Below are 27,652 nucleotides of genomic sequence, written 5' to 3'. Positions count from 1 at the left end.
TGTAGGAGGCATGAAATGCACCTTTGGGGCCCGGCAGACACATGAGCAAATAGCTGCTGAATGGAACGAGATAGGCTCGGAGCTCTGAAGTTAGAAAGGATGGCTTGGAGAAGTCTTGTGGGGGAAGGGAGACACATCACCCAGCGAAGGTCTTTGTTAAGGTCACAACCCGGGGAGATGAATGAATAATTAAGGTCCTGTCCAGGCTGGAGTGACGGAGGTTGGGGGCAGCTGGGTGACTCTGTCAGTCGGAACAACGGAGGTAGCCACACTTTGTTATTACCTGAGTGAGCGCTTCAGTCCAGCGCTAGGTCTTTTGCTCACACCGGGGGGGGGGGGGGGGGGGGGAGAGAGAGAGTCTAAGCTGACCTTTTCAAGACCCCTTCAGTGGGTGTGTCTTTAGACTTCTGGGGGCGGGGGCGGGGGTGGGGAGAGTGTGTGTAGTGGGTGGGGTGGGCAAATACAGCAGGGTTTGTAGATGGTGGCCTAGATCTCTCAGAGGTTAGAGGACTTGGGGGCGAGGGATGGGAAAGGAGGAGATTTGCGAGGTACCAGGAAATACAGCGGGTTTTCATCTGTTGTAGCCGTGAGCTCTGGTTTGGGAAACTGCAGTTGTTAGGAGGTGCTATTTGGGACGAGCCTGGTCTAGAAAGACTGAACTTCCCGGGGACTCACTCAAGGTCATTGTTTCTAGCAACACGAGGGCTGTGAGGAGTCGGTGTGAGCGCCGAAATCTTTAAGGTCACGACTGCCTTTGTGTTTCCCCAGCCGTCAGTTCCGAGCCGGCCACGTGGGAAGTGCGCAAACTAAGTCCTTCCAAATCGAACTAAACTAAAAGAAAGGAGACAAAAGCACCGGGCTCTTTCCCACTCCACGCCGATTCGACCCACACTTGCCAAGTTATTCTTACTCTCTCCGGAGCGGGCGAGCCAAGGCTGAAGGGTGCAAAGCCGTGGTCACCGAGGAGTGGGGGGAGACCAGTTTAATGCCCTAGTAACGTAGGGTGGGCGAGTGGGCGTGTGCACAAGCACGTGCCCGCACACAGGAGTGCTGGGGGGGGGGAGGGAAGGGAGTGGTCTCCAAAAGGGGGAGGGGAGAAGGCGGGAGGGGGGGCGGGGAGAAGCAGGCTTTTTAGGACCCGGTACAGGCGGGGGAGGAGAAAGAAGGCAAGGAGGCGTCTCCCGCGCTCGCCAGGACCGTGCCACCTGCCCGCTCGCCCTAACGCAGCCCACAAGCCAACATGCTGCCGAGACTGGGCGGCCCCGCGCTGTCGCTGCTCCTGCCGTCGCTCCTGCTGCTGCTGCTGCTGGGCGCCGGCGGCTGCGGCCCCGGAGTGCGCGCCGAGGTGCTGTTCCGCTGCCCGCCCTGCACGCCCGAGCGTCTGGCCGCCTGCGGACCCCCGCCCGACGGGCCCTGCGCCGAGCTGGTGCGAGAGCCCGGCTGCGGCTGCTGCTCGGTGTGCGCCCGGCTGGAGGGCGAGGCGTGCGGCGTCTACACCCCGCGCTGCGCCCAGATGCTGCGCTGCTACCCCAATCCTGGCTCCGAGCTGCCCCTGAAAGCGCTGGTCTCCGGCGCGGGGACCTGTGCAAAGAGTCGCGTGGGCGCCACCCCACAGCAGGTTGCAGGTAATGCGGACAGTGAGCACTAGTTTGGGGGTTGGGGGGTGGATCTCTCTCAGCTCAGCGGGGTCTCCTGACTCGTAGCCCTCACGTGGGGGAAGGAGAGTCTGTCTGGACCCTGGGACTGCTGTAGACGAGAAACAGCCCAGTCCTCGATCTGATCCAGGGAGACTCAGGAGAGCGGGAACCCGAAAGATAGACTCCCGGGAGGGAGGCTAGAGGTTGAGCAGGCGGGATTTGGTGGGATAAACGAGGAGGGAGAAGGAGACACCGTGTCACCACGGTCTTCCCTGGGTGAAAGTGACCCTCACTTCTACTCTGGCGGGACTTAGTGGTGAGGAAAGTATTGGTCAGATCTAGGGGCGGCGGGGTGGGTCTGGGGCTGGGGCTGTAGGAACTTGAAACTTACTTAGGACACAGGTTGAGTCAGTGACCACCAAGTCGAATGCTCCCCGGTGGGAAAGCTGCTGGGAGGCCGAGGCCACCGGGCGCAGGTAACACCGCAGACCTCGGGTGAGAAGGGATGCATGGAGGGACCCTTCCTTCTGGCATTGGGGGGGGGGGGTGAGAAGAAAAGACCTGGTGTTTTTTTATAGGGTAAGTTTGCCCGTGGAGAATGGAGGGGGCTCCATCTGTGTTAACTTTGGCCCGATCGCCAGCTGCATTCCGGCACCCTGGCAGCCAAGTTGTGCGGCTGAGCATCTGGGCCTTAGGTCTGATGGCTGGGAGCAGCTTGAGAGTCGGGAAGCAAGAACCCTTAACGTGGGTGTGTGTCACACCCTACCTCCTCCTAAATCTAGGGAACTCTTCCTATGCCCCAGAATGGGGGAGGTGGGGTTCTTTGTTAAGGAGCCCTTCTTTCCAAAAAAAAAAAAAAAAGTTAACTTGAGCAACACAATTCACTCCCCCCCCCCCCTTCATTACGAAAAGCCTCCCGCCCCTTCGGTCTGGAGAAAGCTGTAATTGTTTTATTTCGTCTTGGGGACAGTGCTGAATTGTGCCCACTATTCGCTAATGTTTAAAAGGAGACTTTGACCAAGTTTCTCAGAGGTGTTGGTTTAAAAGAAAGAAAGAAACGAAGGAGGGAAGGAGGGAAGGAAGGAGAGAGGGAAGGAGGGAGGGAGAAGAAAGAAAGAAAGAAAGGAAGGAAGGAAGGAAGGAAGGAAGGAAGGAAGGAAGGGAGTACAAACGTTCTTGCTGCTTTTCCATTTATTTGTGCACCCCACACTTTCCCTGGGTCTGCTATCGCCCAGCCCCAACAGAGTTAGAGGTCAGTTGAAGCTTTCTCATTCTTGGAGACATTTTTGACCTTCAGTGCAGAGCAAGGTGGGGCTTCCTCTGATTGGAGTCTCAGGCTTGCTTTCTTCTCTCTCAGCCTGCCTTGGAATTAATCCTTGCCTCTTACTTCTAAATAATAATAAAAAGAAAAAAGAAGTCCTCTCTCCACGCCCTCCCTCCTCCATCACCTCTGGGGCCCCAGAATCATCTTCCTCAACAGGCCTTGTAGAATCCTTGAAATTTTGACCATGTTATCAAATCTTTGCATACTGTCCTCTCATGGTTTTAGTGCCCCCCCCCCCCCCCATGGCATTCATTCTAACCCTGAAATCCAGCCTTCCTGCTTCCCAAGACTCTGAAATAGATTGGAGTCCTTGTGCAGGCAACAGATGTGGCAGGTTCCCTGGGTCACTTTTCCTTACAGGCGGCATCGGGGGTGGGGGGTGGGGGGTGGGGGGTGGGGGGGGAGGTGGGGTGAAGGGGGTTGTCAGGGGAGCTAGGGGACAATGAGGTGAGTTCGTGGGAAGAATGTCACTCTGGATTTTCTGCCTGGTTATGTATGGGTCTCCCTTCCACTGACTCATCCCAGCTGCTGCCTCAGCCTTCTCCCAAGCAAGGTCCAGATGCCTTCCACATTTTTCTCTTGTGTTCCTGTCTGGAAGAGGGGGGATTAACCAAGGTAGGGGGTGGGGTGGGAGTGGGAACTGGAAGCTGAGTAGGTACACTTGAAAACAGTGGTCAGCAGGACTGTGGGGCTATCAGAGGAGCCATTGGGGCGGGAGCCTGGTTTTGCAAGGGCCTCTGGAAGAGGGGCAAAGATAGGGGCTTCTAGGCCCGTGGGAGAAGCTTTTTTTTTTGAGTTGGGGCAGGGACTAGGGACTCTGTGTGGAGAATGTTGAAGTCCCAGTTGTGGGGAGGAGATATCACACACGGCCCAGACAGATCTTAGCAATGAAGGCTGCTGCCTCCCCACTCACTGTCTTTTACCCCTCTCCTCCGGACTCCGAAGGCTGAACCCCTCCCCCACCGGCAGCATTCCTCTTTGAGCAGGTTGCTTTTGAGAATTTTAAGCATACCCTCTGATTTCCACGCAGCGCACCCCAGCAGTTCCGGCTTTGCTGCTGGTTCTTTTGTCTTTGTTCCCAGGGACTCAGAGGCCGTGTTGCTGGCTTCCTGGGGATGGCAGGAAGGCAGGGGGGTGGGGGTGGGCACATCAGTGGGTAGAAGTGGCTGGGGGTGATCCTGCATCCCAAGAGGTGATGGGCTGGGCCTTTTTGGTTCATGGAAACAGAAATCAGGCTGGGAATCGGGCCCCGGGAGAGAAAATGAAAAGCGAACTCCGAGAACAGTCACAAAACCATGCTTTATAAAGGGTCTGGGAGGGAATGAGGTGGTATAGTGGCAGAAGTACCTAAAAAAAAAAAAAAAAAAAAATCTCTGGTGGGGTCACTGAATACGGGGTGGAGGCTTGGGCCAGGCTAAGCCCTTTCAGAATTCAGCCAGGCTAGTTCCTCAGCAGTCCCCTGTCTCCTGTCCTCCACCCCCACCTCCCGGTTTCATACAATGCAAGGGATTATGCTGAGGGGCGGGGCCGTCCTAGTGGCCGTCTGGCCCTGAGCACATATAAAGGTGCTATAGAAATGTTCAGTCATTTAAAGTCCCAGAGTGACAAGGGCCAGCCTGCTGATAGGTGATGGCCAGGGGAGGCCTGAGTCTTCAGTTACTAGGAGAGGGGGATCTGGTTTACAGTGACTCCCTTCGGCTTCAAGACTAAGGGGGAGAAAGGCACGGGACGTCTGGCTCAGAGCACTGCTTTGCATCTTGTCTTGCATAAATTTGCATACCGAATTAAAAAAAAACGGTAAAATAGACTCTGGAATGAGTGGGACTCACTGTCTCTGCTGATTCTTAGTGCCACCTTCCACCTCCTTGTCCGGATTCTGGACAAAACTTACCCAGTCCGGCTAAGTAGCTGCACTCCGCTGAGGGCCCCGGAAGGGCGAGGCACGGACTAAGGCCACTGCTCTAGGACGGCTGGGGGACTCCTGGAGTTGGTTGATTTGGGACCTGTGCAGGGTGTGGCTCTGTGTACCAAGGCATGAGAGTCAGGGCAGTGGAGGGGGCTAGGGAGGCACATACTGTGGCCTTGGTCTGCCTTGGTCCAGGGGCTGGGATTGGAAGCCGCTTCAATATCCAATCTTTGTTCCAGGTTCATTCCCCGCCTTTTACAAATGTCAACAATGTTCCCTGCACGGTTTCCTTTGTGTGGCAATGATGACCCAGTTCCTTAAGAGAAAGCCTGAAGGACAAATCTGTGGGCTGGCAGAGATGGCTGAGTGGGTAGCAAAGGTGTTAGTATGGCAACCTGAACTTGACCTTTGGAACCCCTGTTAAGGTGGAAGGAGAGAACCTACTCCATGAATGTCCTTTGACCTTCATACGTGCGCCATGCATGTGGGCCCAGCCTCCCAAATACACAATAACAACAAATAATAAAATTTTTTTAAAAAAGAAAAACTTGGCGCTTTTAATCCCAGAGGCAGAGAGGGAGGCAGAGGCAGGGGCAGATCTCTGTGAGTTTGAGGCTAGCCTGGTCTACAGAATGAGTTCCAGGACAGCCAGGGCTACATAGTGAAACCTTGTCTCAAAAAACAAACAAACAAACAAACAAACAAACAAACAAAACCCTCAAAAAAAAACAAAAAAAAAAAAACAAAAAAAAACAGAAAAAAAAACCCCCACAAAGCAAAAACCTTTTGTGTTTTTTTTTTTTTTTTTTTTGATTTTTCGAGACAGGGTTTCTCTGTGTAGCTTTGTGCCTTTCCTGGAACTCACTTGGTAGCCCAGGCTGGCCTTGAACTCACAGAGATCCGCCTGGCTCTGCCTCCCGAGTGCTGGGATTAAAGGCGTGCGCCACCACCGCCTGGCCTAGCAAAAACCTTTTGTAATGTTTCAAACGTAAAAAGCACTTTAACAAAATAGAGCTAAGGATACTCTGAGTTAGAACAGGTAGGAGAATTAGGAGAAGGGACCCACTGGCTGTGTTTATGGAAGGCTTCTCTACGAAGGGGCTCTCAGCCAACGCAAACTATTGAGTTTGCTAGGGAGCTAAAGGAAGAGGGAGGCTGGGATGGCCCTCGCTGCCAGTCTACCTTAGCGATACATCTTAGAGTATTCAGGCAGAACATTTCCTGACGATGGGGGTGGGGTGGGACAACTCAGTGAGAGTAACCCTATAAAAGCACTGTGGGGCTGCCAAGATGATGACTCAGCTGATAAATAAAAACACTTGATGACTTGAATTCAATCCCCAGAACCTGCCGTGGAAGGAGAGAACCAATCCCTTCAAATTGTCCTCTAACTTCTAGAGCCGTGCAGTGGCATGTTCCCCCTCCCACCCCCCCACCCAGAATAGTAGTAGTAATTATAATAAATGTCACAGATTGCTCGGAAGCAGGAGTCCATCCCCCCCAGCATCAGACATTTGAGGGCTTACTCGGAGAGGTCTCAGGATCTGATGAGCGTGGCCTTTCACTGTTATAAAAAGTCAGATGGATTGCAATCAGGACTACCCTGCTAATGGAATGGAGAAGAGGGTAAATCACACCTGGAAGGTAGGGCCAGGGCCGTAAAAGGGGTTGGGGGGGGGGCGGGCAGACACCTTTAGTTCACTGGTTGGGTCTCAATGCTGCAACTGTCTACCACTGTGGCTGCATGTAGTGTTTGCCTTCTCCGTTTCCAGCTCTTTCTTGCCTCTGTCCTGACCTTGAAGTCTCTGTAGCTCCCTCCCCCTCCCCCTCCCCCGCCCAGACACACACATGGTCGTCTCTTCCTGTGCCTTTGCCACTGCGGGGCCCAGCTGGAATCCTTGACAACATGGTAAGTAGGTGGACAGTGTTCAGAACAAGCAGCATGGATAATCTGTTGGTCCCAGCCTTCTTCAGCTCCAATCAGAGGGAGGCCTGGAAGGTGACGGGAGACCGGAACGTTGAACAAAACGCAGATTCCGGAATGAGAAAGGCTGGCTGGCTGTCAGGGAGCAGGCAGGGGCTGGGTCAGAGAATGAGACTTCCATAGACAAGGGACGTGGCACTTTGCTCGTAAGGGCGAGAGTACTGCTGCTTTTGCTCAAATAGAGGCAGAGAGGAGAGAGTTACAGATGTTTTACTAGGGAGCCCGAGATCTGGCTGGCAGATGTTCCAGGCCCCTCGGCGGCCTCTCTGTTATCTCTGGCCGGCGTTTTCCTGTGGTGGCCGGCAGCCGTCCAAAGATGGGTCAGCCCCTCTTGTGTCCTTGTCCTATTTTGAAATGACTGCTTGCTTTGGGCCCAGTTTTCCTCCATCCCCCTAGGGGAGGGAAGTTTTGTCCCCTCCCACCCCCGCTCCGGACAGAATTTATCCTGTACAGCCCTGGCTGTCCTGGAACTTGCTCTGTAGATCAGGCTGGCCTTAAACTCAGAGATCTGCCTGCCTCTGCCACCTGAGTGCTGGGATTAAGTGCACACGCCATCACCACCCAGCTAGGAAGGGAGCTTTTTGTACTTCCATCCTAGGTGCCTACATGGGCTCAGTATTAGTATAAGAGCTAAGATTTTTTGCTGGCTTCCTGCTGCTGAACCCCTTTTTATACCTCTGTGCTCAAGTCAGGGTTGAGCTATTGGTGGAAAAATACTTTTGAGCCTATGGGCCAGAGTTTTTGTTCCTGGATACCTGTTGCATCTGGGTGACGGTTAGGTCATGGTACACCACTATTAGCTTTGGTGAGGGAGAGGACACCACAAAAACATAAGGGGCCAGCATGTTAGATTAGTGGGAGATGAAGAAGACAGAAGGGTCACAGTCTGGAGAGAAAGGACTATGTAGACAGCAGTTTATGGGGGAAGTAGCCCGGCTTTTGCTTTTAAACTAACCTGGTCCCAATGCAGACACCATATCTAACAGCCTGTGTGGTGGGTTGGATTTGATGGCACATGTCTCTGGAATCTCAGCACTTGGGAGACAAAGGCAGGATCAGTCAAGAGCAGAGGACAGTCTGGACTACATTGTGAGTTACACGACCCAAACAAAGCCAAAAAACAAAACTCATGGTGAGCACGGGCCTTTCTCAGAAAACAGGTTTGGTAAAGTAGGGATAATTTTTATTTCTTTCAGGGCATGTACATTAGGCTAGTGGTGGGAAGTGTCACACACATTCGTTGTGTGTCTTACCCAAATTAGTTGTCATACACATTAGCTGACTTAATCTTGACCAGTGACATCTTTGCTATTTTGTTAGCTGGCCCTTCCAATGAAAGCCAGTCAGGACAAGTCAGGTGGGCTGCTCATTTCTTTAGGACCCAATCCCACACGTCAACTGTGCATTTGGATATAAGATGTCTAGTCTCTTTGAACCTTCCGTTTTTCTTTCTTATGTGTATATAAATCAGAAATTGGTGATGCTCATGACTCAACTGAGTTACATTTGCATGGACATGTGTCAAAGTAGATAACACAGCCAGGCAGATAGTTTATGCTTTACGTCTTAGGGAGGCTGAAGCAGGAGGATTGTCATAATAAGCTTGGAGTCTCAAAACAGAATGTTTTAACTACTTTTCTGGTTGTTGTGATGAAATTTCCTGACAACAGCAGCTGGAGGAAGGCAGAGTTTATTCTGGCTCAGAGTTCAAAAACACAGTCCATCATGGAGGGGAGGTCATGGCACCAGGGGTACAGCATGCAGGAAGCATAGGATAAATACTTGTCCTCTGCTTGCTTTCTCCTATTACACAGTTAAGGACCCTAGCCTAGGGAATGGTGCCACCTGCAGTGGGCACGTTTTTCCATGTCAATTAAGTTGATTGTGATAACACCGCCTCAGGCGCACCTAGAAGCCCATCATCTCTCATTTGATTGTAGAACTCAATGAGTTGACAAACGAGATTAGCAATTCCATAAAACAAGACAAAAAAAATCAACAACAACAAAGTAGACAATATGCGTAATGCTCAGTGCTTGCTGTCTTGTGGGATTGTCACATGATGCCTACCTCTTTACCTATAAAAGGAAGAAGTCCATCTCTCTCTGACCTATGTCCATTGGGCTTTAGAGAGTCCTTTTGTGGAAGAGGTAATGAAACTACACTTCAGTGCAATACAAAACCAGCTGAGAAGAAATGGTTTGCATTTCTTATGAATGAGTTAGGCTTTTTGAGTGCATTTTGGGACTCATGTCCAAGTTTCTGGGACTGACCATTCCAGGGCTGTAGTTCACATTTGACAGTGCCCAGAGTAAAAACCAGAGCGACAGAGATGACCCTAGAGCTGGGACTCTTGGGTTCTTGTGCCAGCTTTTCCGTTCATTTAGCTTATGACAAAGGGTGGAGTCCTACCTGCCTTCACCGGCCAGCCAACCTAGGGACAGAGCCTTCCGGAGCCTTCCAGAGCTTGGAAAGACAGAATACCTGAGGTATCACTGGACAAGGATGGTCCTGGTGAGAAGCCCTTTCTCTGTAGGCTTTCCTCCCAGGAAGCTGGCTGGACACAGGCTTCAGAACAGTAGAGTCACACACTAACACAAGTGCTCCACACACTTAGCTCATGGAGGGGTGTTCAGGGGCATGCAGTGGCCAAACCCATTGAAGACCCCAGAGATCCCCCTTTTAGTTCCAGGGAAACAGAAATTTTCTGGTCTGGTGTCTCTGAGCCTAGGGTGCCAGGAGTTTGAGCATGACCCTGGCAAAGAATTTGGATGTTCTCTCCAGGACAACGTTTCCTTACTACATGGTCTCCGGAGCTGACCTCACTGCTTCGATGGGGCTGCTGCCTGTCAGTTTCAGAAAGGAGTGATCCTCAGGGGCATGCTGGCCTGGGCAGGGTTTTCTGAGTACTGGGGGCTTGCCTAATGTTTGAGGAATCTGGGACCCTAGAAAGCCCTCTCTTGAGTGGTAGCCTTTATGTGCTCAGTGACAACTATTTTTAGGCATCTAATTGCGGTGGGACCCTAGGCAAGTAGGGGTGGTGAGTATATATTTAGGCTGGAACCCAAGACCCTGGGGAATCTGGGGTGAATTAGACACTGAGGGCCTTCATGGTAGGGATGGGAAGGCGAAGCCCCTTCAGTGATGAGTTGTGAGACCAAGGCTATGTGTGGGGCTTTCATTTTCTCCAGTCACTCCTCACACAATGAGCCGAATGAGGGATTCCCCCCCCCCCCTTTTCCTCTAGTGGAGAATGGACCATCCCCCATCCCCTCCTCCTCCTTGGCTCCTAGCCCCCTCCCCTTCTGTTCCTTAACAAAGCCAAGGAAGATCTGGGCTGGCTCAGCCTGGGTGTCAGTCAGGACTCAGAGGGAGACCTTGCTCAGAGAGCTGGCTTTTCCGGGAGAGAAGTACAGTCCACTACAGTTAGAATTTTTTTCCCCTTTCTTTTTTTTTTTTTTTTCCTGAGGAGGGTAGGCAGTTGGAAGCCTTGACGCCCTTCTGGCTGTCTGCCCCACATCCCTTCCTGGCGGTTGGGAAGCAGGGCAGAAGTGAAGACTGGGGAGAAGGGGATGGGTTGGCACACCTCCAGGTGCTGGGCAGCGAAATTAGCCCACAGACCCTGGTGGAGTAGGCTGGGAGGGAGGGAGGCCTGGGGAGGTTTCTAATTAGTGGACGGCTGTAGGTGTGTTAGCCTGTGTTCATTCAAGGAACTAAACGGATGTCGAGGAGGGAAGGGGGCTGGGGGCCCTGAAGGCCTTGGCAGGTTGTTGGAGCTTGGAAGACTAGAGGAGCCTATTTAGTGTGTTCATCCTGGTGGGTTGAAAAGATGGGGGGGGGGGCTGGCTTCCAGCTGGTGGGTCAGAGTTAGACTGTGGGGTGGGAGAGAGCTGGTAGCCGTTAGCCAAGGTGCCATCTCGACGGGCAGACAATGAGTCCAGGACAGTTGGAAATGCCTTGCTGCAGGCATTTCCTTCTACACAGCTCAGAGTCAGAGGAAGAAATCAGGGCTGCATTCTGGGTCAAGCGCCAAGGCAAACCCATGGCCCTGGATCCTTGTTCTTGTGTTCTCTCCCACCGGAGTTAATACGTGCACACAATCAGTGGGCATACGCTGCTTCTTGGAAAAGTTCTTTTTCCCTGGGTGGCAGTCACTAAGGGATAACTTATCAAAAAAACATTCCTTTATGCAGCTCCCCAGGGAGTTTCTTTGGGGACTATTGTCTTTACTTCTGCATGGAGATGCCCAGCCTCCCCTGGATGCTGAACTTGCTTCCGAAGTGCCCAATGCCAAGAAAAGACGGAGAATAGCAGTTCCCTGGTGTCTTGAGATCTTCCCTTGTATCTGACAATGCTGACTGGTTCTGTACCAACGGTCACAGGAGGCATGCCAGGCAGGATAAAGGGGTCAAGTGGGTTGGGCTTCCTGGGTCAGAAAGGCTTTTGAGGTTGGGCGGGACCGCTTGGCATATTAACTGGTAACCTGCTTCCCTAAGGGCTGAAATGTCTTGGTTGCCTTTCCTTAAGTGATCTTATGATCAGAAGGCATTCTGAGGAGTTAAGAGCTGTGTAGGCCAGCAACTTGGCTTTGGTTTGGGCCCTGCCTCTGACAAGGTAACTGTGCCGGTGGCCTTCAAACTCCAGGCCTGTTATCAAATGTGAGAGGGGCTATGAATTCATCAACCTCTTGTGACGTTTTGACAATAAACGGAGTTGTGTATACAAATGACTAAGCAGAGAAACTCAAATAATCAAATGATGGTATATATGCACACTCTGATCTCTTTCTTCTTCTTTTCTCCCCATCTCAGCAGAGGTCAGGAGGGAGTCAGGGCCTGTTTAGATGAAGTCAGATCTCAAGAATTCTGATGAGGTGTAGCATGGATGAGGGGAGGGGGGTGGTGAGGTTGGGGGTAGGGCTGGGGAGCTGACTCAGTAGGTAAATGCACTTGCTATGGAAACTTGAGGATCTGAGTTAGAATCCCCAACACCCATGTGCTAAAAAAGAAAGCTGCTGGGGTGTAGGGGTGTTGGGGGCAGAGACAGGAGGATCACTGGGGCTTGTTGGTCAGCCATTCTAGTTGAAGCCCACCAAACTCCAGGTTCAGCGAATGAACCTGTCTCAAGACAGTGAGGAGACAGAGGAGGATGCCTGGTGTAGCATGTTGCTTGGCAAAGCTTTCAGTGAATCCAGAGCTTGGAGTCCATGTCTGAGGATTTCCAATGGGCAGTCATGGCCATTGAAATCTTCCCTAACTATGGTTCTTCTGATAGCTTGATGGCTCATGTATGTCCCAGAAATGAGGATCCTTTTAAAAATTATTATTATCATTATTATTATTGTTATTATTATTTGTGTGTGTGTGTGTGTGTGTGTGTGTGTGTGTGTGTCTGGTGGGGGAGTTTGCATATACCATGGAGCACAAGTGGAGGCCAGAGGACAACTTTGCAGAGTTGATTCTCTCCTTCTACCTTTATGTGGGTTCTGGAGAATCAAACTCAGGATACCAGGTTTGCGCAGCAAGTGCCTTTACCCACCGAGCCATCTCATTGGCCCAGACGTGAGAATTCTTGCTCAGGGCGCCATCATTTGTCTCTAGTTTGGATTGTTGCCCCTTCAACCAAGAGAGCAACACGTCAAGGACGGTGATGGATGTGATGTCGTATTCGATGAGTCACAAGTCAGTGAACGTTGAGTTGAAGCAAGAGGAGAGCACGGTGACCTATTTAAAGACACTTATTTATATTCAGGACACTGGCGTGCTGGTTTAAGAGTGTGGCTGGCAAGCCTGGACATCCTTGCAGGTTTTACAGTTCTTTTCTGCTTCCTCTGGGTTCAGTGTGTCAGGGTGGAGTATCTGGAGGCGGTGTTATAGAGACCGAGAGGAGGCCGTCCCGACCGGAAGGTGATGGGAGAGTGGTTGGAAAGGTCAGTAGGTATCGCTTTCTTGGACCAGGCCTGTGGGGTCACATCATCAGAATCAAATATAGCGGACAGTGGCTTGGATATAGGCCCTGGAAGAAACACGTGTCCCTCTCATCTCATGCTTTTACTGCTCACTGCTTCTTGCTTATTCCCTAGCCACTCTTGCCGTTGTGGAGGCCTAGATGGTGTGATGTTAAAGAAAACAATGAATTAGGAAGGTACTCCAGGGAAGGACGGGGAATGCTCTTCGCATTAATTAGCTTTTCTAATGTTTAAGTGACAATTGATTATATACTGTGCACCAGCTAACAGCTGACTGTCATGCCACCAATAACACAAGAACAATAGTTTAAAAGTTAAATATTGCCCACATTATGAAGTCAGAAGAGATGTCTACATATCTAACACAGTTTTGAGCAGAAGACCCAGCCTTTGATCGACACTCTAGGAAGACCTTCTTAAACAATGAAGTCCCTGAAGTGGCAGAATCCACAGAAGAGAGTCAAGCTTGGGAGGAATTGCTTCTTTGGACTGGAGGAAGAAGGCATGTGATATTCCAGAAAAGCAAACTTCTTTTCCATCTGTGATGATGTAGAACGTTTAAAATTCTATTTATTAATTATCGAGGTTATAATTACATCACTTCTCCCTTTCCTCTCATCTCTCAAGACCCTTCTACATATCTACCTACCCTCCTTTGTCTGCTCTCTTGCACATTCATGGCCTCTTTTTAAAAAATTATTGTTGCATACATCTGGACATATATACATATACACACATATACGCATATATACATATACATTTATGCATGCACATGCATATAGGTGCACACACATTCATGCACATTCCTAGATACATAAATACAACCGTCTCAATCTCTATAATGTTACTTGTATGCATTTTTCCGGTCTGACAGTTTGGATAGCCAGTTGGTGCTCTCTTCCCTTGGGAAACTACTTCTCCTCTCTCTGCATTCCTTAGTTACCTGTGGTTCTTCCTCTAGGTTTGAAGCCTCGTGAGCTTTTGCCGCTTCCATGCTAGCCCAGATGTGAGAATTCCATTTAAACTATAAATGCATATTTATATACCAACTTCTGTGTATTATAGTTATTTTTAGATAATCATATAATTCCTTACAACTTTTTCACACATCCTTAACTGTTATTTTTTTTTTTTGTTTTTTTTGTTTTTTTTGTTTTTTTTGTTTTTCAAGACAGGGTTTCTCTGTGTAGCTTTGTGCCTTTCCTGGAACTCGCTTGGTAGCCCAGGCTGGCCTCGAACTCACAGAGATCCGCCTGGCTCTGCCTCCCGAGTGCTGGGATTAAAGGCGTGCGCCACCACCGCCCGGCCCTTAACTGTTATTTTACCCTCCTTTGTCTGCATCTATCTGCGCCCCTCCCTAATTACAGCCTCTGTTTTCTTCCGTTTCCTCCTTCAGATCACTTGTACCCTGCTAGTTAGCCCCCTCTCCATCGCTCACCTCCCACAACGGTCCCTTTTTATGAAGTATCATTTTTAAGTCTCTGGGGGAAGCCAAGACCAAGCTAGCGTCTTTGAGGCTTTCATACTTCAGAGGAGAAGTTGAGTCCACGGACTCACTGATTTTTGTTTGTTTTAATTACATGCGTTGCTTTCGTGTGTGTGTGCGTGTGTGGGTGTGTGCACGTGTACAAGTGCACCATGGTGCCTGTGTCAGTCAGAGGATGGCTTGTGTGAGTTCTCGTGTGAGTTACTTTTCTATTGCTGTGATAAAACACCACCCAGAGGGATAAGAGTCAGCATGACGGTGAAGAGATGGGCTGGGCAGCTGAGGTGCAAGCTGAGAATCACGTTTTTAACTTCAGTCATGAAGCCAAGAAACTCAAGAGTGATCAGAGTCTCTTTACTCTCCAAGTCCACCTCCAGTGATTTACTCACCGAGTCCACCTCCAGCGACATTTTCCTCTAACAAAGCCAAACCTCCTAAACAGCGCCACCAATGAGGGACCAAACATTCAAAAGTCAGAGACCCTGGGGGGACATATCATTCAAACCTCCTGGGAATTGAACTCAGGTTGCCAGGCTTGGAGACAGGCCCTTTATCAGACACTTATTCCTCCACATCTCCCCATTTTTGTTAAAAGGACTACACCTAAAGTACTAAGACAGAAGTAGAGTTGAATTACTAGGGTGTTTTGTCCAGTGATGTCTTTTTATCAACTCAAAGTCAAGCGGCTTTGCGTCCTCAGTAGCCACATTATCTATCCTCCTTATTCCTTCAAAGAGCCTCCTAAGTTATCTCAGAGGAGATGTGTGATTTTTTTCCCCTGCTATTTGTCACTTATTTTTTCTTCTTTCTTGTGAAATTCCAAGTTAGGTAATTGCCTGGATCTCTCCTCTTACCTGTTGTTGGGGAGGCAGAACAGCCCCTTGGACATCTCTACCTCTTTGCATCTGCTGAACCCCCACACCACTGACCCCTTGGGCTGCACCAGAGTACGCTTGACTCTCTGTTCTCTGGGCTGAGCGTCTTCATTCCTTCATTTTTGTCCTTCCTGAGTCATGGACCCTCTGCCTCTGTTTCTGAGTCTTCTTCCCCTGACACATCCTTCCAACCTCTCCGTGTCACAGAGAAATGGAGAGGGGCCGGTGGAGAGACTTATTGGTGGGCAAGCCATACCGGCAGCATTGTGTCAGCCAGTGACCGTGGTGTTGATGCCTGCCATGTCACAGTGAAGGCCTTGTCTAGTCAGGAGTGCTCTAGGACTCTTCAAGTTCATCCTTACCCCCTTTAAGATGGGGAGGAGCGGCTGGCGGTTGTCTTAGGCTGCTCTCACTATGAATCTCTTGGTGTTCACACAGGTGAAAGCTTGTCGATATGGCTGCTCCATATCAATTTTATGTTTTCATTTGCCAATTGTAGCACCTTTTGGTCAAGATGTTAATAATTTACAACTACAGATAGTGGAACAATTTTTTATGCACATACTTTATGCATAAGTAGACCTTAGGGGTCAGATACTTTCTTTCTGTCCCTGTAGCTTCTGGGTCCCAGGGTCCGCTAAGGCGCACACACTCCTCACTTGGGCCTTTGGGCACTGAGTCACTTTGCCAGGTTCCTGGATGACGTGGGTGAGCTGGAGGAGAAATGTTTAGGACTCATGGGAAGAAGTGAAAACTGATAATGCTGTTTGCCGTCTTGATATCGGTTTCTCTGGCTCTTCAAGGACAACTTGGCTTGCAGAGCCCCAGAGGACCTGGGCTGAATTTGAGTATGTTTTTGTTTTCTCAAACTGTCTGCCTCAGCTCTGACCCTCCCCAGGTCTTCGCGATTCCAGGAATGAACCTGGTGTTTATAAAGCAGCCCTTTTGAGTATGCACAGGCAGGGAGGCTCCAGTGAGGCTGTGTTCACTCAGGGGGAGCCTGCAGTGTGAGGGCATGCTCTAGAAATCTCCATGGTGCCTGGCCAAGGAGGGCAGTCCCTCTGCATGTGTGTAAGCATCCATATGTGTCTCTCTACAAACCCAGGAGCCAATGGGGAGACAGCTTGAAGTATTTCCCCGAGGCTGTCTTGCTCCAATAGAAGAGACCTCTTTTTCTTCTCACCACGGACTTCAAGAAAGCCCCGCAGAAGAATCACAGAAAGATGGAACCCTGGAAATGCCAGTGTTTGAGGGTTCTTGTTTGAAATACAGGTTCCTTGGTCCTGGCCCAGGCTTGATGCTTCTGGATCTCCAGGGCTTGGGTCCAGGACTGTATTTAAAGGTTTCAGATGATCCCTCTTGTACAGTTACGTTTGGACACCGTGACCTAGCCTAACTGCCCGATTTACAGATGAACAACACACTGATGCCTAGTCCTGCTCAGCACCCAGCCTGGCATCACTCCCAGCACCAAGGGCAGTAAATTCAGGGTCAGAACCATGTCCTTTGACTTGCAAGGCAGCACTGCTTCTCCAACCACGCTAGAACTGAGTCGGCCTTTGGAGCTCAAAGACCCGTGTTGCAAGAATATGGCAGGATGGAGGGGGTTCCTCAGGCAAGTGGTCAGTGCTCTGCCCTCTTTTTGTGCTCTGGTGCCTTGCTCTCCCACACAGGGCGGATGACATGTACCTCCTCAGCTTTCCACTTGACAGTCTTTTCTGAGCAATAGCTATAGGATGGTCCCTGAGGCTGTGGATCTAAACACTGACCAAGCCATTTCCTTCCCCAAGCAGGATTCTGAGAGGAGGGCTGTCTGTTGTGGTCCACTGGACAAGGAGACATTCTTCTAGAGTGTGACCATGGTAGTGGTGCCCAAGAGATGCCAGGCTTTACTTGACTGGCTTTGGATTCTGGGAGTAAGGGGGAACGGGGTCAAGGATGAGAGTTAGGACAGAAGCTGGATGTCAGCAGAGGGTAGATGGACCAACCAACCCAGAGAGGGTCACTCGGTAACTAAAGTAGACTGTGTCCTGGGGACTAACTTATACCATAACAAACATCCCTTTACACTGTTAAGAATCAGATATGCCATGCATCATTTGGAATTTAGGAACACTTGAGTACTGTTCGGAATTCAGGTACCTCAGTTCACTGTTCAGAATTCAGGCATCCCTGTGCACCATTCTGTATTCAGGCATCCCTGTGCACCATTCTGTATTCAGGCATCCCTGTGTACCGTTCTGTATTCAGGCATCCCTGTGCACCATTCTGTATTCAGGCATCTCTATGTACCATTCTGTATTCAGGCATCCCTATGTACCATTCTGTATTCAGGCTGTGCACCATTCTGTATTCAGGCATCCCTGTGTACCATTCTGTATTCAGGCATCCCTGTGCACCATTCTGTATTCAGGCATCCCTGTGTACCATTCTGTATTCAGGCATCCCTATGTACCATTCTGTATTCAGGCATCCCTGTGTACCGTTCTGTATTCAGGCATCCCTGTGCACCATTCTGTATTCAGGCATCCCTATGTACCATTCTGTATTCAGGCATCCCTATGTACCATTCTGTATTCAGGCTGTGCACCATTCTGTATTCAGGCATCCCTGTGTACCATTCTGTATTCAGGCATCCCTGTGCACCATTCTGTATTCAGGCATCCCTGTGTACCATTCTGTATTCAGGCATCCCTATGTACCATTCTGTATTCAGGCATCCCTGTACACTGTTCTGGATTCCAGAGCCAGAGGCCACTGCTGCCTGCTGTCCTGGACCTATTGAAAAAATGATGGGGGAAAATACAATGTCACTTCAAAAGACTAAGGTCTTCAGGTTAAATATTAACTAAACAAACAAGTGGGGCTCCCTTTCTTCTGGCTCCCTTACTTCCTGCAGCGTGTGCTGGGGAAGGTAAGTGTGGTGGTAGTGATCAGCCATCTAAAGGGAGTGGCTTCCAATTTCCACTAACACAATCTGTTTCCTATGTGTACTGGACATTTACCCATGCATGCTGGGTACTTCTGGCCCCCCCCCCCCCCCCCCCCGTCTTCTTCCTTCCCTCTTGGCATAAATTCTGTAAATCAAATGAATTTAGGCAAGCCCGATCTTGCCCAAAGACTTCTGTTTAGCACCAGAGAGCTTTGCTGTTTAGCCACATATAGGATTTATAACTAGTCTGGGCGTAGAGTTCCATAGTGGAGTGTGCAGTTCGTGGCTGCAGGACTCAGGGCTCCATATCCAGCACCACAAAAGAAAAACAAAGTAAAATCATCTACTTTAACCTCCCACTCCATGCAAGGGTCTCCTTAAAAACCAACCAACCAACCAACCAACCAACCAACCACCCACCCAACCAGCAAACAAACATGTATATAAACTAAACAAACAAATAGGCACCTCTTTCTCTCTCCTGCCTCCCTACTTCCTGCAGTGTGTGCTAGTCTCCAGAACTGCAAAAAGTGAAAAATAAAAAACAAAACATAGAATATACTCCCCCCCCCAAATCAAACTGAGGGGGCTAGAGAGCTGGCCCAGCAGTTAAGAGCACTCGCTGCCCTCGCAGAGGACCCAGGTTTGATTTCAAGCACCCACGTTATGGCTTACAGCAATCTAACTCCAGTTCCAGGGGGCACCCGAAACCCTCTTCCAGCATCTTCAGATATTGCGTGCACATGATGTACTGACATACATGCAGGCAAAAAAAAAAAAAAAAAAAAAAATCTATAGCATACATACAATGAAATAAATAATAAAATCTTAAAAACCAAAGTGGAGAAATATCAGAGCCGAGAATACTGGGCAAGTGTCATCTAATTAGTTTTTTCCATGTATTTGATGATTCTATTATTAGATATAAGCTACTTCCCCTCTACATGCAGATAATCCTACATTTACGCAGTCAAGAAACAGATCATCCATCCATCTTGCAGAAAGCTTGATTTTTCCCATAATGGAAGTTTGAATGAGGAGAGTAATAGAATGATATCATGTTTAGATTGTGGCCATTATTCCCACTGCTCCGACTTAAGAGTTGTGAGATCAGGAAAATTAAAGAGTTTGGACAAAGCCACGGAAGAAAGATAGCTCACAAGTGTGGAACTTCGTCGGTTGGTTCTGGGGGTGCTTTGCTCGTTTGAGTTTGATGATGAATTGTCTGTTGCCATGGATATTAGTAGAGAAGTTGCCTGAGGAGGAAGAGGAGGAAGAGGGCCGGCAGATGTCCAGGTTAAGCAGATGTCCAGGTTAAGTGCATTTTTGGAGGGATTGTCCGCAGAGGGGCCATGCGAGTTGTGTGTCCAGCCAGAGCAGAGTTAGGCAAGCACCCAGCAATCAGTTCTTGTGCTCTGATGCTCAGGGGTGATTGCATCAGGTCTGGAAGGCCAGCACCTGTTGAAGACTGAGGGTCTTCACCTCAGTGGTGCCTGAGCTCCCAGAGTGTGGGATCCAAATGAGATAGAAGGCTGGGAAATAGTTTAGAATAAATACAAGGCAGGAAGAAAGCTAGTTGGTTTACCAGGAAGACGGTCATGGCTTTGGGAAAAGGGCTCATTTTCTGACCATACCTAGATAAGGACCAGGGCCAAGTACTCAAAACAAGGGGGGTTGCTTTTAGGTTCTTGGGGTTTGTTTTGCTAATAACGCTTTAGAATTTCCCACAGATCATGAACCATGGACTTCCAAGTGGAGCAGCGGGACCAGAACCTGGCCCTGGAAGACAGCAGGCCTCTAGAAAACATGGAGATTTTGATTCATTGAGTAAGGTCCTCGATGCTCAAACAGGATTGCCTTAGAGAGAGAGAGAGGGACGCGCCATAACTAACTCTTAAAACTGTTGTCTGGATGCATGAACTGGACATGGAGCCCTTTTCTGATGTCAGCCTCCAGCTGGGCTCCCTGGCCAGGTTAGTAAGTGTAGGTCAAAGGACGACATGGGTCCCCGTGTCAGGTGTGAAGCTCCTCTGATGATGGCAGAGTATGTTTGCTCCTGTAGACCCAGATGGACCTGGGCCTCAGGTTTGCCAGTTCTAAAATAGGGTAAGCCATCTGTTCCCTTTCATCTCAGCTGCCTGTTTCATTTCCACATGTCTAAAGTGGGATGATGTGGTCATACAGCAAGGTCAGGGAAATGGGAGTTTCCCATGTCTTCAGACCCTCCTCCATTCAGGGCTCTGATTTCGTTTATTCCATTGCCTACCTTCCTTCTTTTTGAAAAAGCTTCAGTTTTTGCATGTTAATATAATTGTGAGATTCCATGTTGATCCATTTCCTTAGTTGCTATGTTGGGGAGAACAGCCAAGGCATACCAACGGTAGGGGGGACATCTCAAGGTCCCTTCAGGGGCCTTGCAAGTCCCTACCGATTACCTCGGAGGCTGAAGCCTTTCCCACCTAGATCTTGGGGGTCCTTAAGAAATGTTTCCTGCAGTGACCTCTGTACATAGCCTGCTTAGCTGCATGTATAAGTGGTTGCTTAATAAATACTATTCTAGATCTAACTTTCTTAGGCAGAAAAGAATGCAACTTGGTATTTTTGTTCTGAGGCAACATTCCATCTGTAGCTGAAATTCCCTATTTGGAATGTTTTCCTGTGGGTCACTTCTGTAGCCTATAAGAAAGTGTATCGGGTTGGGGATTTAGCTCAGTGGTAGAGCGCTTGCCTAGCAAGCGCAAGGCCCTGGGTTCAATTCTCAGCTCCAAAAAAAAAAAAAAGAAGAAAAAGAAAATGTATGATGGGAAGCAGCAGGGTGGAGGGTGGGGGGTGCTTGTTCAGGTGAGGTGGGGGCCAATATGGAGAAATAGCATCTATGAGCTTATCCAGATACTCCCATCATGCTTCATTCCACATACAACATGAACAGCTCTTGGGAATCATTCTAGCAAGATCCAGAAGCTGGAAGCCATTTGCTTTCTTTTACAGACGGTCACTGGAGGCACAGGGAGCTTAAGGAATTTGTTCGGGACTTCAGAGCTGAGTAGGAAAGGGACTATAGACTCAGTCAATCAGACTTTGGTCTTGAACCTTTGAACACCTTTGGCCAGGGATACTGACAAGGCACGGGGCCTTTCTCAGCCTACCATCCCTTTCCTCTCTACTTGCTAGCATGTGTCGTTCCTCTTCCTTGGGCTCCTGCTTCAGGATGTATTTGCTTGGGTCTGGCAATCTATTCCAGAGAAGGAAATGGATGTCCTGCTGCCTTTAAAAGGAGCCTGTGTCAGCAAGCCATGCCTGTGGCTTTCCCCATCTTATTGGCGTGTTTGCTGGTGGTAGTGAGATCAATAAAGGGAAACAATGAAACATGCCCTTGAATCCAGATGGCCTCTGTGAGGATGGACAAACGGACGTTCACCTTGGGGAGGCTGGGGACCTCTCAGGACAGGAAGCCAACTAGTCTCCCAGGAGAGAGCTGCCCAGCTGACCCTGGTCTTCTGGGGCCTGGATCCAGCAAGGATCACATTAGGACACTGCATGAACCTTAGGCCTTTTCACCTTTGTGGGCCCTTCCATTAAAAAAAGCATTTTAAAATGATAACGTCTGGCCTTATAAATGCAAGTCTATCAGTATTATATGTTAAGACTTTTTGATTTTAAAAGTTAATATTTTTTTATCTTCTGACCTTAATGTGAACAAAAACATTTTCCAGGCTTCTACATCCTGTGTCTGCTGTGTCTAATGGATAAGTTTTCCTGGCCTGTAGACGCCAAACCTGAGTATCTAGCATCTGAGAGTGCCGGTCTCTTTGCAGATAGGACTCCAGGGTTGGCAGAGGGTGTTCTGGGCATTCAATGTTGGAATGACCTTGACTCAGCCGAGAGATTCTTTCTTCTTTGGCTACTATCTGTGGTTTAAGTGCTCGGGAGGGCTTGGAAACAATAGATCGGCAAGCTGAGTGCTCTGGATGCACTGGGAAGACCCTGTGCCCTGTTCCATGGAGCTGTGGACTAGTGTGACTGGGTGGAAGTGGGGTGGGGGTGGGGGAGTTAGCTATTGCAGGAGAGCTAGAGCTACCCTGCATGGAGCCCAGTCATTTCGGCATTAGGCTGGGAAACCCCTGGCCCTTGGGGTAAGGACTGACCAGAACAGTGCATGATGTTTCCAAGGTTAATTATCAGGAACCTGTGAAGAGCTCTCAGCATTTCAAAGGTCTCCTGTTTGTTTCCCAAGCTTTGGCTCATTTCAGATCTCCTTAAACGTTTCTTCAGGGCTCCTGCCCTCGACCTCTGTATCCAACAAAGAATGCAAGGGTTGTGTTTATCGGAGTTCCCAGCTGCATGAAGGGATGGTGTGGAACGAACCTTCCCTGACTGCTTTTGGATGCTAAGGCACCTCTCGGCAGCAGGGGTAGCTGTCAACACTGGTACCCAGTACTGTACCTGGTGTAGAAGAGCTGAGCTTCATCTAGTTTCTAATGCCTCAAACAGGGCAGTACGCTTTACCTTTGCAGTTAATTCTGCCTCTTTCCAATTCGTGGTACTGCCTAGGAGCGGGACCACGAGTGCCCTCTGTACAGAATGGATGCTGAAGGGTCCTCTGGGAGCTACATGCCTTAACATTCCCACAGAAGTACTTTAAGAGTTATCCCATTTGGGGACAGGGACTATAAAGCTTTTGAGTGAGCATTAGAAGCAGGGCTGAGTGATACAAGATTTGTTGAGAACACCTAGGTTTTACCGGGACTCCTGGACTATGGCTGGACTGACAGTACATGTCCCTGGTTGCAAACCTGAACCCCCCTCCCCAATTCCCCTTCTGTCGATCTACCCTGGAAAGACATGAGTGAGCCAGGCTGAGACTGCAAGCTTGGGGTTGCTTCTAGAGTCCCCTGCATGCAGCAGGTTGTAAGATGCTCTCAAGAGACTGAATGACTGTTCTCTAGCAGACAGCTCGATTAGGTTTCATGCCTTGTGAGAAGCTAAATCTACAGAGTCAAAGCTATTCTATGTAGTTCCTGTGTTGAGGCCTCTCAGTGGGATGGGGTGCAACACACAGGTAGATGTCAAAACAAAGAAAAGCCGGTGGGGTTAGTACTGTAGCAGCCTAGGAGCAAAGGACTATGGGAATTTCGTCAGGGATGCATGAGCAGATGAAGAGTGACGGGAGTGCTGGGGCCTGGTTCTCACTGGCAGGTGGCTGTCTGCCTTGTACTCCCTTGCCAACCGTGCTGTGGGAGCCCACAACTGACTCAGTTTCCCAGTTTGAATCTGAAGTCTATTCTGAGTCAGCTGTGGGCTCCCACACCGTGCCATAGCTCAGGGAGCTCATGGTAGTAGTTTTAGACCTCAGTCCTGTTCAGATCAGAGATGAAGGAGAATTTAAACTTGGGATGGTTGTGGGTGAGTCTGGTAGGTTCTGATGGACCCAGGGATGACCTATTTCCATTCCGTGTTGAGAGTTTTGTGGCTGTCTTCATCCTTCTGGGCTCCTATGTCCCAGCTTTGGAGAACGAGGGCAGAACTGAGGATGGCTCTCCATTTCTCTGGAGTCACACAGCTTGAGTTCGACTCCTGGGTCCGTCACTTACCAGGGTCATTGTGATGTTGGTCAAATACAGTACCTGGCCTCCGTGAGCTCCAACTTGTGTATGAAAGATGAGGGATGCCAGTGGAGCCTCTGTCCATTTATCACTGCTTGGATGTCCCTTGGAAGCAGCTTCAGAGGAGGAATGCATTATTTGGGGTGCTAGTTTCAGGGGACTTCATCCACCATCAAGAGAGGTGTGGTGCCATAGGAGGCTTGTCACATCACAGTCTGAACCAGAAAACAGACCGGAAACAGAAGCAGGGTGGGCCCTAACCCTCAGAGTTCCACCCCCAGTAACTCCCCTCTACGAGCCAGGCTCCACAGCCTCCCTCAACAGTGCCACCAACCAGGGGAGCAAGAGTTCAAACATACGAGTCTATAGGGGAACATTTTGTATCCAACCCATAGTATCTCCTAAAGAGTTACCGTGTGACTAGATGGCTAGTCCAGCTAAGTTGTGGAGCATTGGCCATGGACGTAGCTGTCACTCTTGAGCTGTTAGGCTTCTCCCTTATTCTTACAGCCACCCTCCTTTTGGGTAGGCTTCAGCAAGCCCCCTCTCTCTGGGGAGCTGAATCGGGAGTGTCTCTTCTCTTCTCTGCAGACGCTGGTGATGACCACTCTGAGGGAAGCCTGGTGGAGAATCATGTGGATGGGACCTTGAACATGCTGGGAGGTGGAGGTAGTGCTGGCCGGAAGCCCCTCAAGTCAGGCATGAAGGAGCTGGCTGTGCTCCGGGAGAAGGTCACCGAACAACACCGGCAGATGGGCAAGGGGGCCAAACACCACCTCAGCCTGGAGGAGCCCAAGAAGCTGCGGCCACCTCCTGCCAGGGTCAGTGGAGGAATGGGGTTCGATGGAGGAAGGGGGCTGTGGAAAGGGAGCCTCACCCTTGGGAAGGATGTCACACCGTGTCCCGCATACTCTGCCACAAATGAGCAAACAAACAAAAAACAAACAGTGTCATTGACATACTTGATGACCTGGGAGCCACATGGCACTTCTGTCTCTAACATGGATTTGACATGGTTTCTTGACATCTCTCCTAAAACCTTCCCATGTCCGTTGGACTTTGGAATACTGGGAGAGAAAAATCCGGAAGTGCAAACGAAGCCGCTCCCCTGTGTTGTGATGAGTTTCTCACCAGCTCAGCTTTACTAACTGGGCAATTGACCCTGGTTAGGTTATGTTAGGGAATGGAGCTTGGGCCATTGGCTAGGGTATTGACTACAGGGACAGCATTTGAATTGGGCTGGGGTATAAACTGTCTAGGAACAATGTCTGAATTGGATTGGGCCATGGCTTGAGACATAAACTCTAATCTTTCAAGGGGAGCCTGCTTTGACTCATTCAAGCTGTTGTCTGTCAGAGTTTGAAGAGAGCAGGGAAAATTCACAGCCATGTGACTTTCTAGAGGGGTAGCAGGGTACAGTGGAGTTGGTTGCCACAGATGTTGCCCTACTAGCCGCTTGGTGTTGAGGGAGTTTATGAGACCTTGTCTAGTACTGGGGTTTTGTGGGCTCATTTTTCTCACCCCAGGTGTCCATTTTGCCTTTAGACCCCTTGCCAGCAGGAATTGGACCAAGTCCTGGAACGCATCTCCACCATGCGCCTTCCAGATGACCGGGGCCCTCTGGAACACCTCTACTCCTTACACATCCCCAACTGTGACAAGCACGGCCTGTACAACCTTAAACAGGTGAGTGTGGGTGCCAGCCTGGGCTGGGGAGGCCCTTCCTCAGCCCTGAGCCCTGCTGTGCTTAGGCCGCACTGAACCTGCTCGTCCTCTTAGAAGCTGAGAGCTGAGCCTAGATGCAGGCTTCTGTAACCAAGAGGATGATACATCAGCTCCAGAAGGCTGCCCTCTTGGTCCTCAGGCAGGTCAGGGCTGACTCCACTCTCCCCGCTGTTTTCTGTCTGTCGGGTGTCTGTCAGGAAGGAGGGCCCTAGAGAAGTGAGAGAAGTTGGTTTAAGCCTTCTTGCTTCAGTTTCTCTTGAGAGCTGACCCCTGGGCCAACCCTCTGCCAGAGGTTGTCACTTAGTAGGTTGGCCAGGAACCTACAGTTTGCCTTTTAAGAGGCTGCCATGGGTTGCTAAAGGTCCATGAACTGTATTCTCGGAATCACCAATTTAGCCATTGGCCAAGTAGCCTCTTTGGTGCCCTCGAGAGATGGGAAATTGGGGAGTTAAGTACTAAAAATCTAGTTCTAAACATAGTAGTTGGTACCTTAGTAAGAGTAAAGGAAGTTTGAGTAAACTCCCAGGAGCCTCTACCCTGCTTCTCTGTGTGTATAAGTCCTTTTAGGTGGTCCACCCCTCGTTTCCTCCTCCACCTCACAACCTCTTACAGGGGAAGAAGCCATGCATTTTCTTGAAGACGGAGGAGAAGGGAGGGGGCAGGGGATGTGATTGGCAGGAGTCGGGGTGTGGTGGGGACAGTGGGAACTGGACTGTCACCCTGTTAGTAAACAGACTACCTTAGACCTCAGTGCATGTGGGATTGTCTGGGCAGCTTTAAAAAAAATTTAGTTGCCGGGTTTTTGTATGAGAGATTTGGATCTTTTGGGTGTGGGGTATTTTATAGAACTCTTCTGGTGATCTTACTGGCCATCAGGGTTCACTTAAGGAGGGGATGTGTGGAGCCAGCAGCTGGGATACTACAAGACTCTTGCTGTTCTTTTTTGGGTCTTGCTTCCCTGACTCCATCATCGTCTAGCCCCTCCAATATGACGCCAGCCTTAGAAGCTGTTTGTAGGTCTTTCCCGCCAAGTGTAAGCTAATTGCTTCAGTTGGAACTTGGAAGAAATAAAGAAGACATCTAATGAGCAACAGATGTTCTCCTGTACCCCCTGAGCCACCAAAGCCATTTATAACAACGATCCCTGAAGCTTATATGATAAGGTCAGGGACCCTGGATGGGAACATCCCCAGTTCAGATCTCAGCTCTCTCCCTAGGAGCCAGGGACAAGTCACTTAAGTAATCTTGGCTTCAGGTTCACGGCTGTAAAGTAGGGTGTTGATGGTGCCTTATACACAAAGTGGTCGTCAGAATTATGTGACTGTCGATGTCACTAGACTGTCGATGTGACTTGATGTCAGTGGGTGGAATATCTGGCTCGCACAGTGCCTGGCACACGCTCCTCGTTGTAATGTGAGGGTTTTCATCTTACAACGTGGCTACACTCTAGTCTGGGTTTCCCACTGAAGCTGAGTCACTTCTCGGTCTTAGTGTCTCCAGCAGCCCTGGCGATGGGCACAGCCCCTGGCCCTACAGTTTCAGCACCCTGCTGAAGCTGGTTGGCCACGAAGCATTTTAGGGCCACCTGTATAGGAATCTGCATTTTGACAAGCTTCCCAGTGCTCACTTATGGCAAGGAAAGACCGCTGTGTAATAGCCCAGCACCTGGGTTGAGTGACAGGGAAGTGAGCTAAGGTGGCTTTTGGGGGGGATCTCTACCTTTTTCTCTTCTTACCTCTCAGTGCAAGATGTCTCTGAATGGACAACGTGGAGAGTGCTGGTGTGTGAACCCCAATACCGGGAAGCTGATCCAGGGAGCCCCCACCATTCGGGGAGACCCCGAGTGCCATCTCTTCTACAATGAGCAGCAAGAGGCTGGTGGGGCTCATGCCCAGAGGGTGCAGTAAAACCACAGCCAGTCTGTGCCTGGCTCCCCACCCCAAACACCAGCAGAAATGGAGGGTGCTTGGGTGATGGGTGTGGAGGATTTCCCAGTTTTGACACATGTATTTATATTTGGAAAGAGACCAACACTGAGTGAGCTCAGAAGCCCCCACCCTCCTCCCCAGCTGCAGATGACCTGTACCTCCATCCCTGCTTCTATGAGGGAGGGCAAGGGTGTGCTGGGTACAGGCTTGGGAATGGGGAAAGAAATTTTTATTTTTGAACCCCTACGTCTCTTTTACTTAAGATTAAAGGAAGGAAAAATAAA

At 49.8% G+C, this 27,652-nt stretch overlaps 1 protein-coding gene across 1 annotated transcript; it reads left to right on the top strand.

The window, feature by feature from the left end:
• Positions 1 to 1,168: 1,168 nt before the first annotated feature.
• Positions 1,169 to 27,652, top strand: Igfbp2 (insulin like growth factor binding protein 2). The gene is made up of 4 exons (XM_059278323.1): positions 1,169 to 1,625; positions 24,307 to 24,536; positions 25,261 to 25,401; positions 27,183 to 27,652. The coding sequence occupies exons 1-4, from the start codon at positions 1,241 to 1,243 to the stop codon at positions 27,345 to 27,347; spliced, it is 921 nt and encodes a 306-aa protein (XP_059134306.1). The 5' UTR covers positions 1,169 to 1,240; the 3' UTR covers positions 27,348 to 27,652.

The sequence above is a fragment of the Peromyscus eremicus genome, chromosome 13, assembly GCF_949786415.1.
Source record: "Peromyscus eremicus chromosome 13, PerEre_H2_v1, whole genome shotgun sequence".
Lineage (NCBI taxonomy): Eukaryota > Metazoa > Chordata > Mammalia > Rodentia > Cricetidae > Peromyscus > Peromyscus eremicus.
The sequence above is the reverse complement of the archived record's forward strand: the minus strand, read 5'-3'. Positions and strand labels throughout refer to the sequence as shown.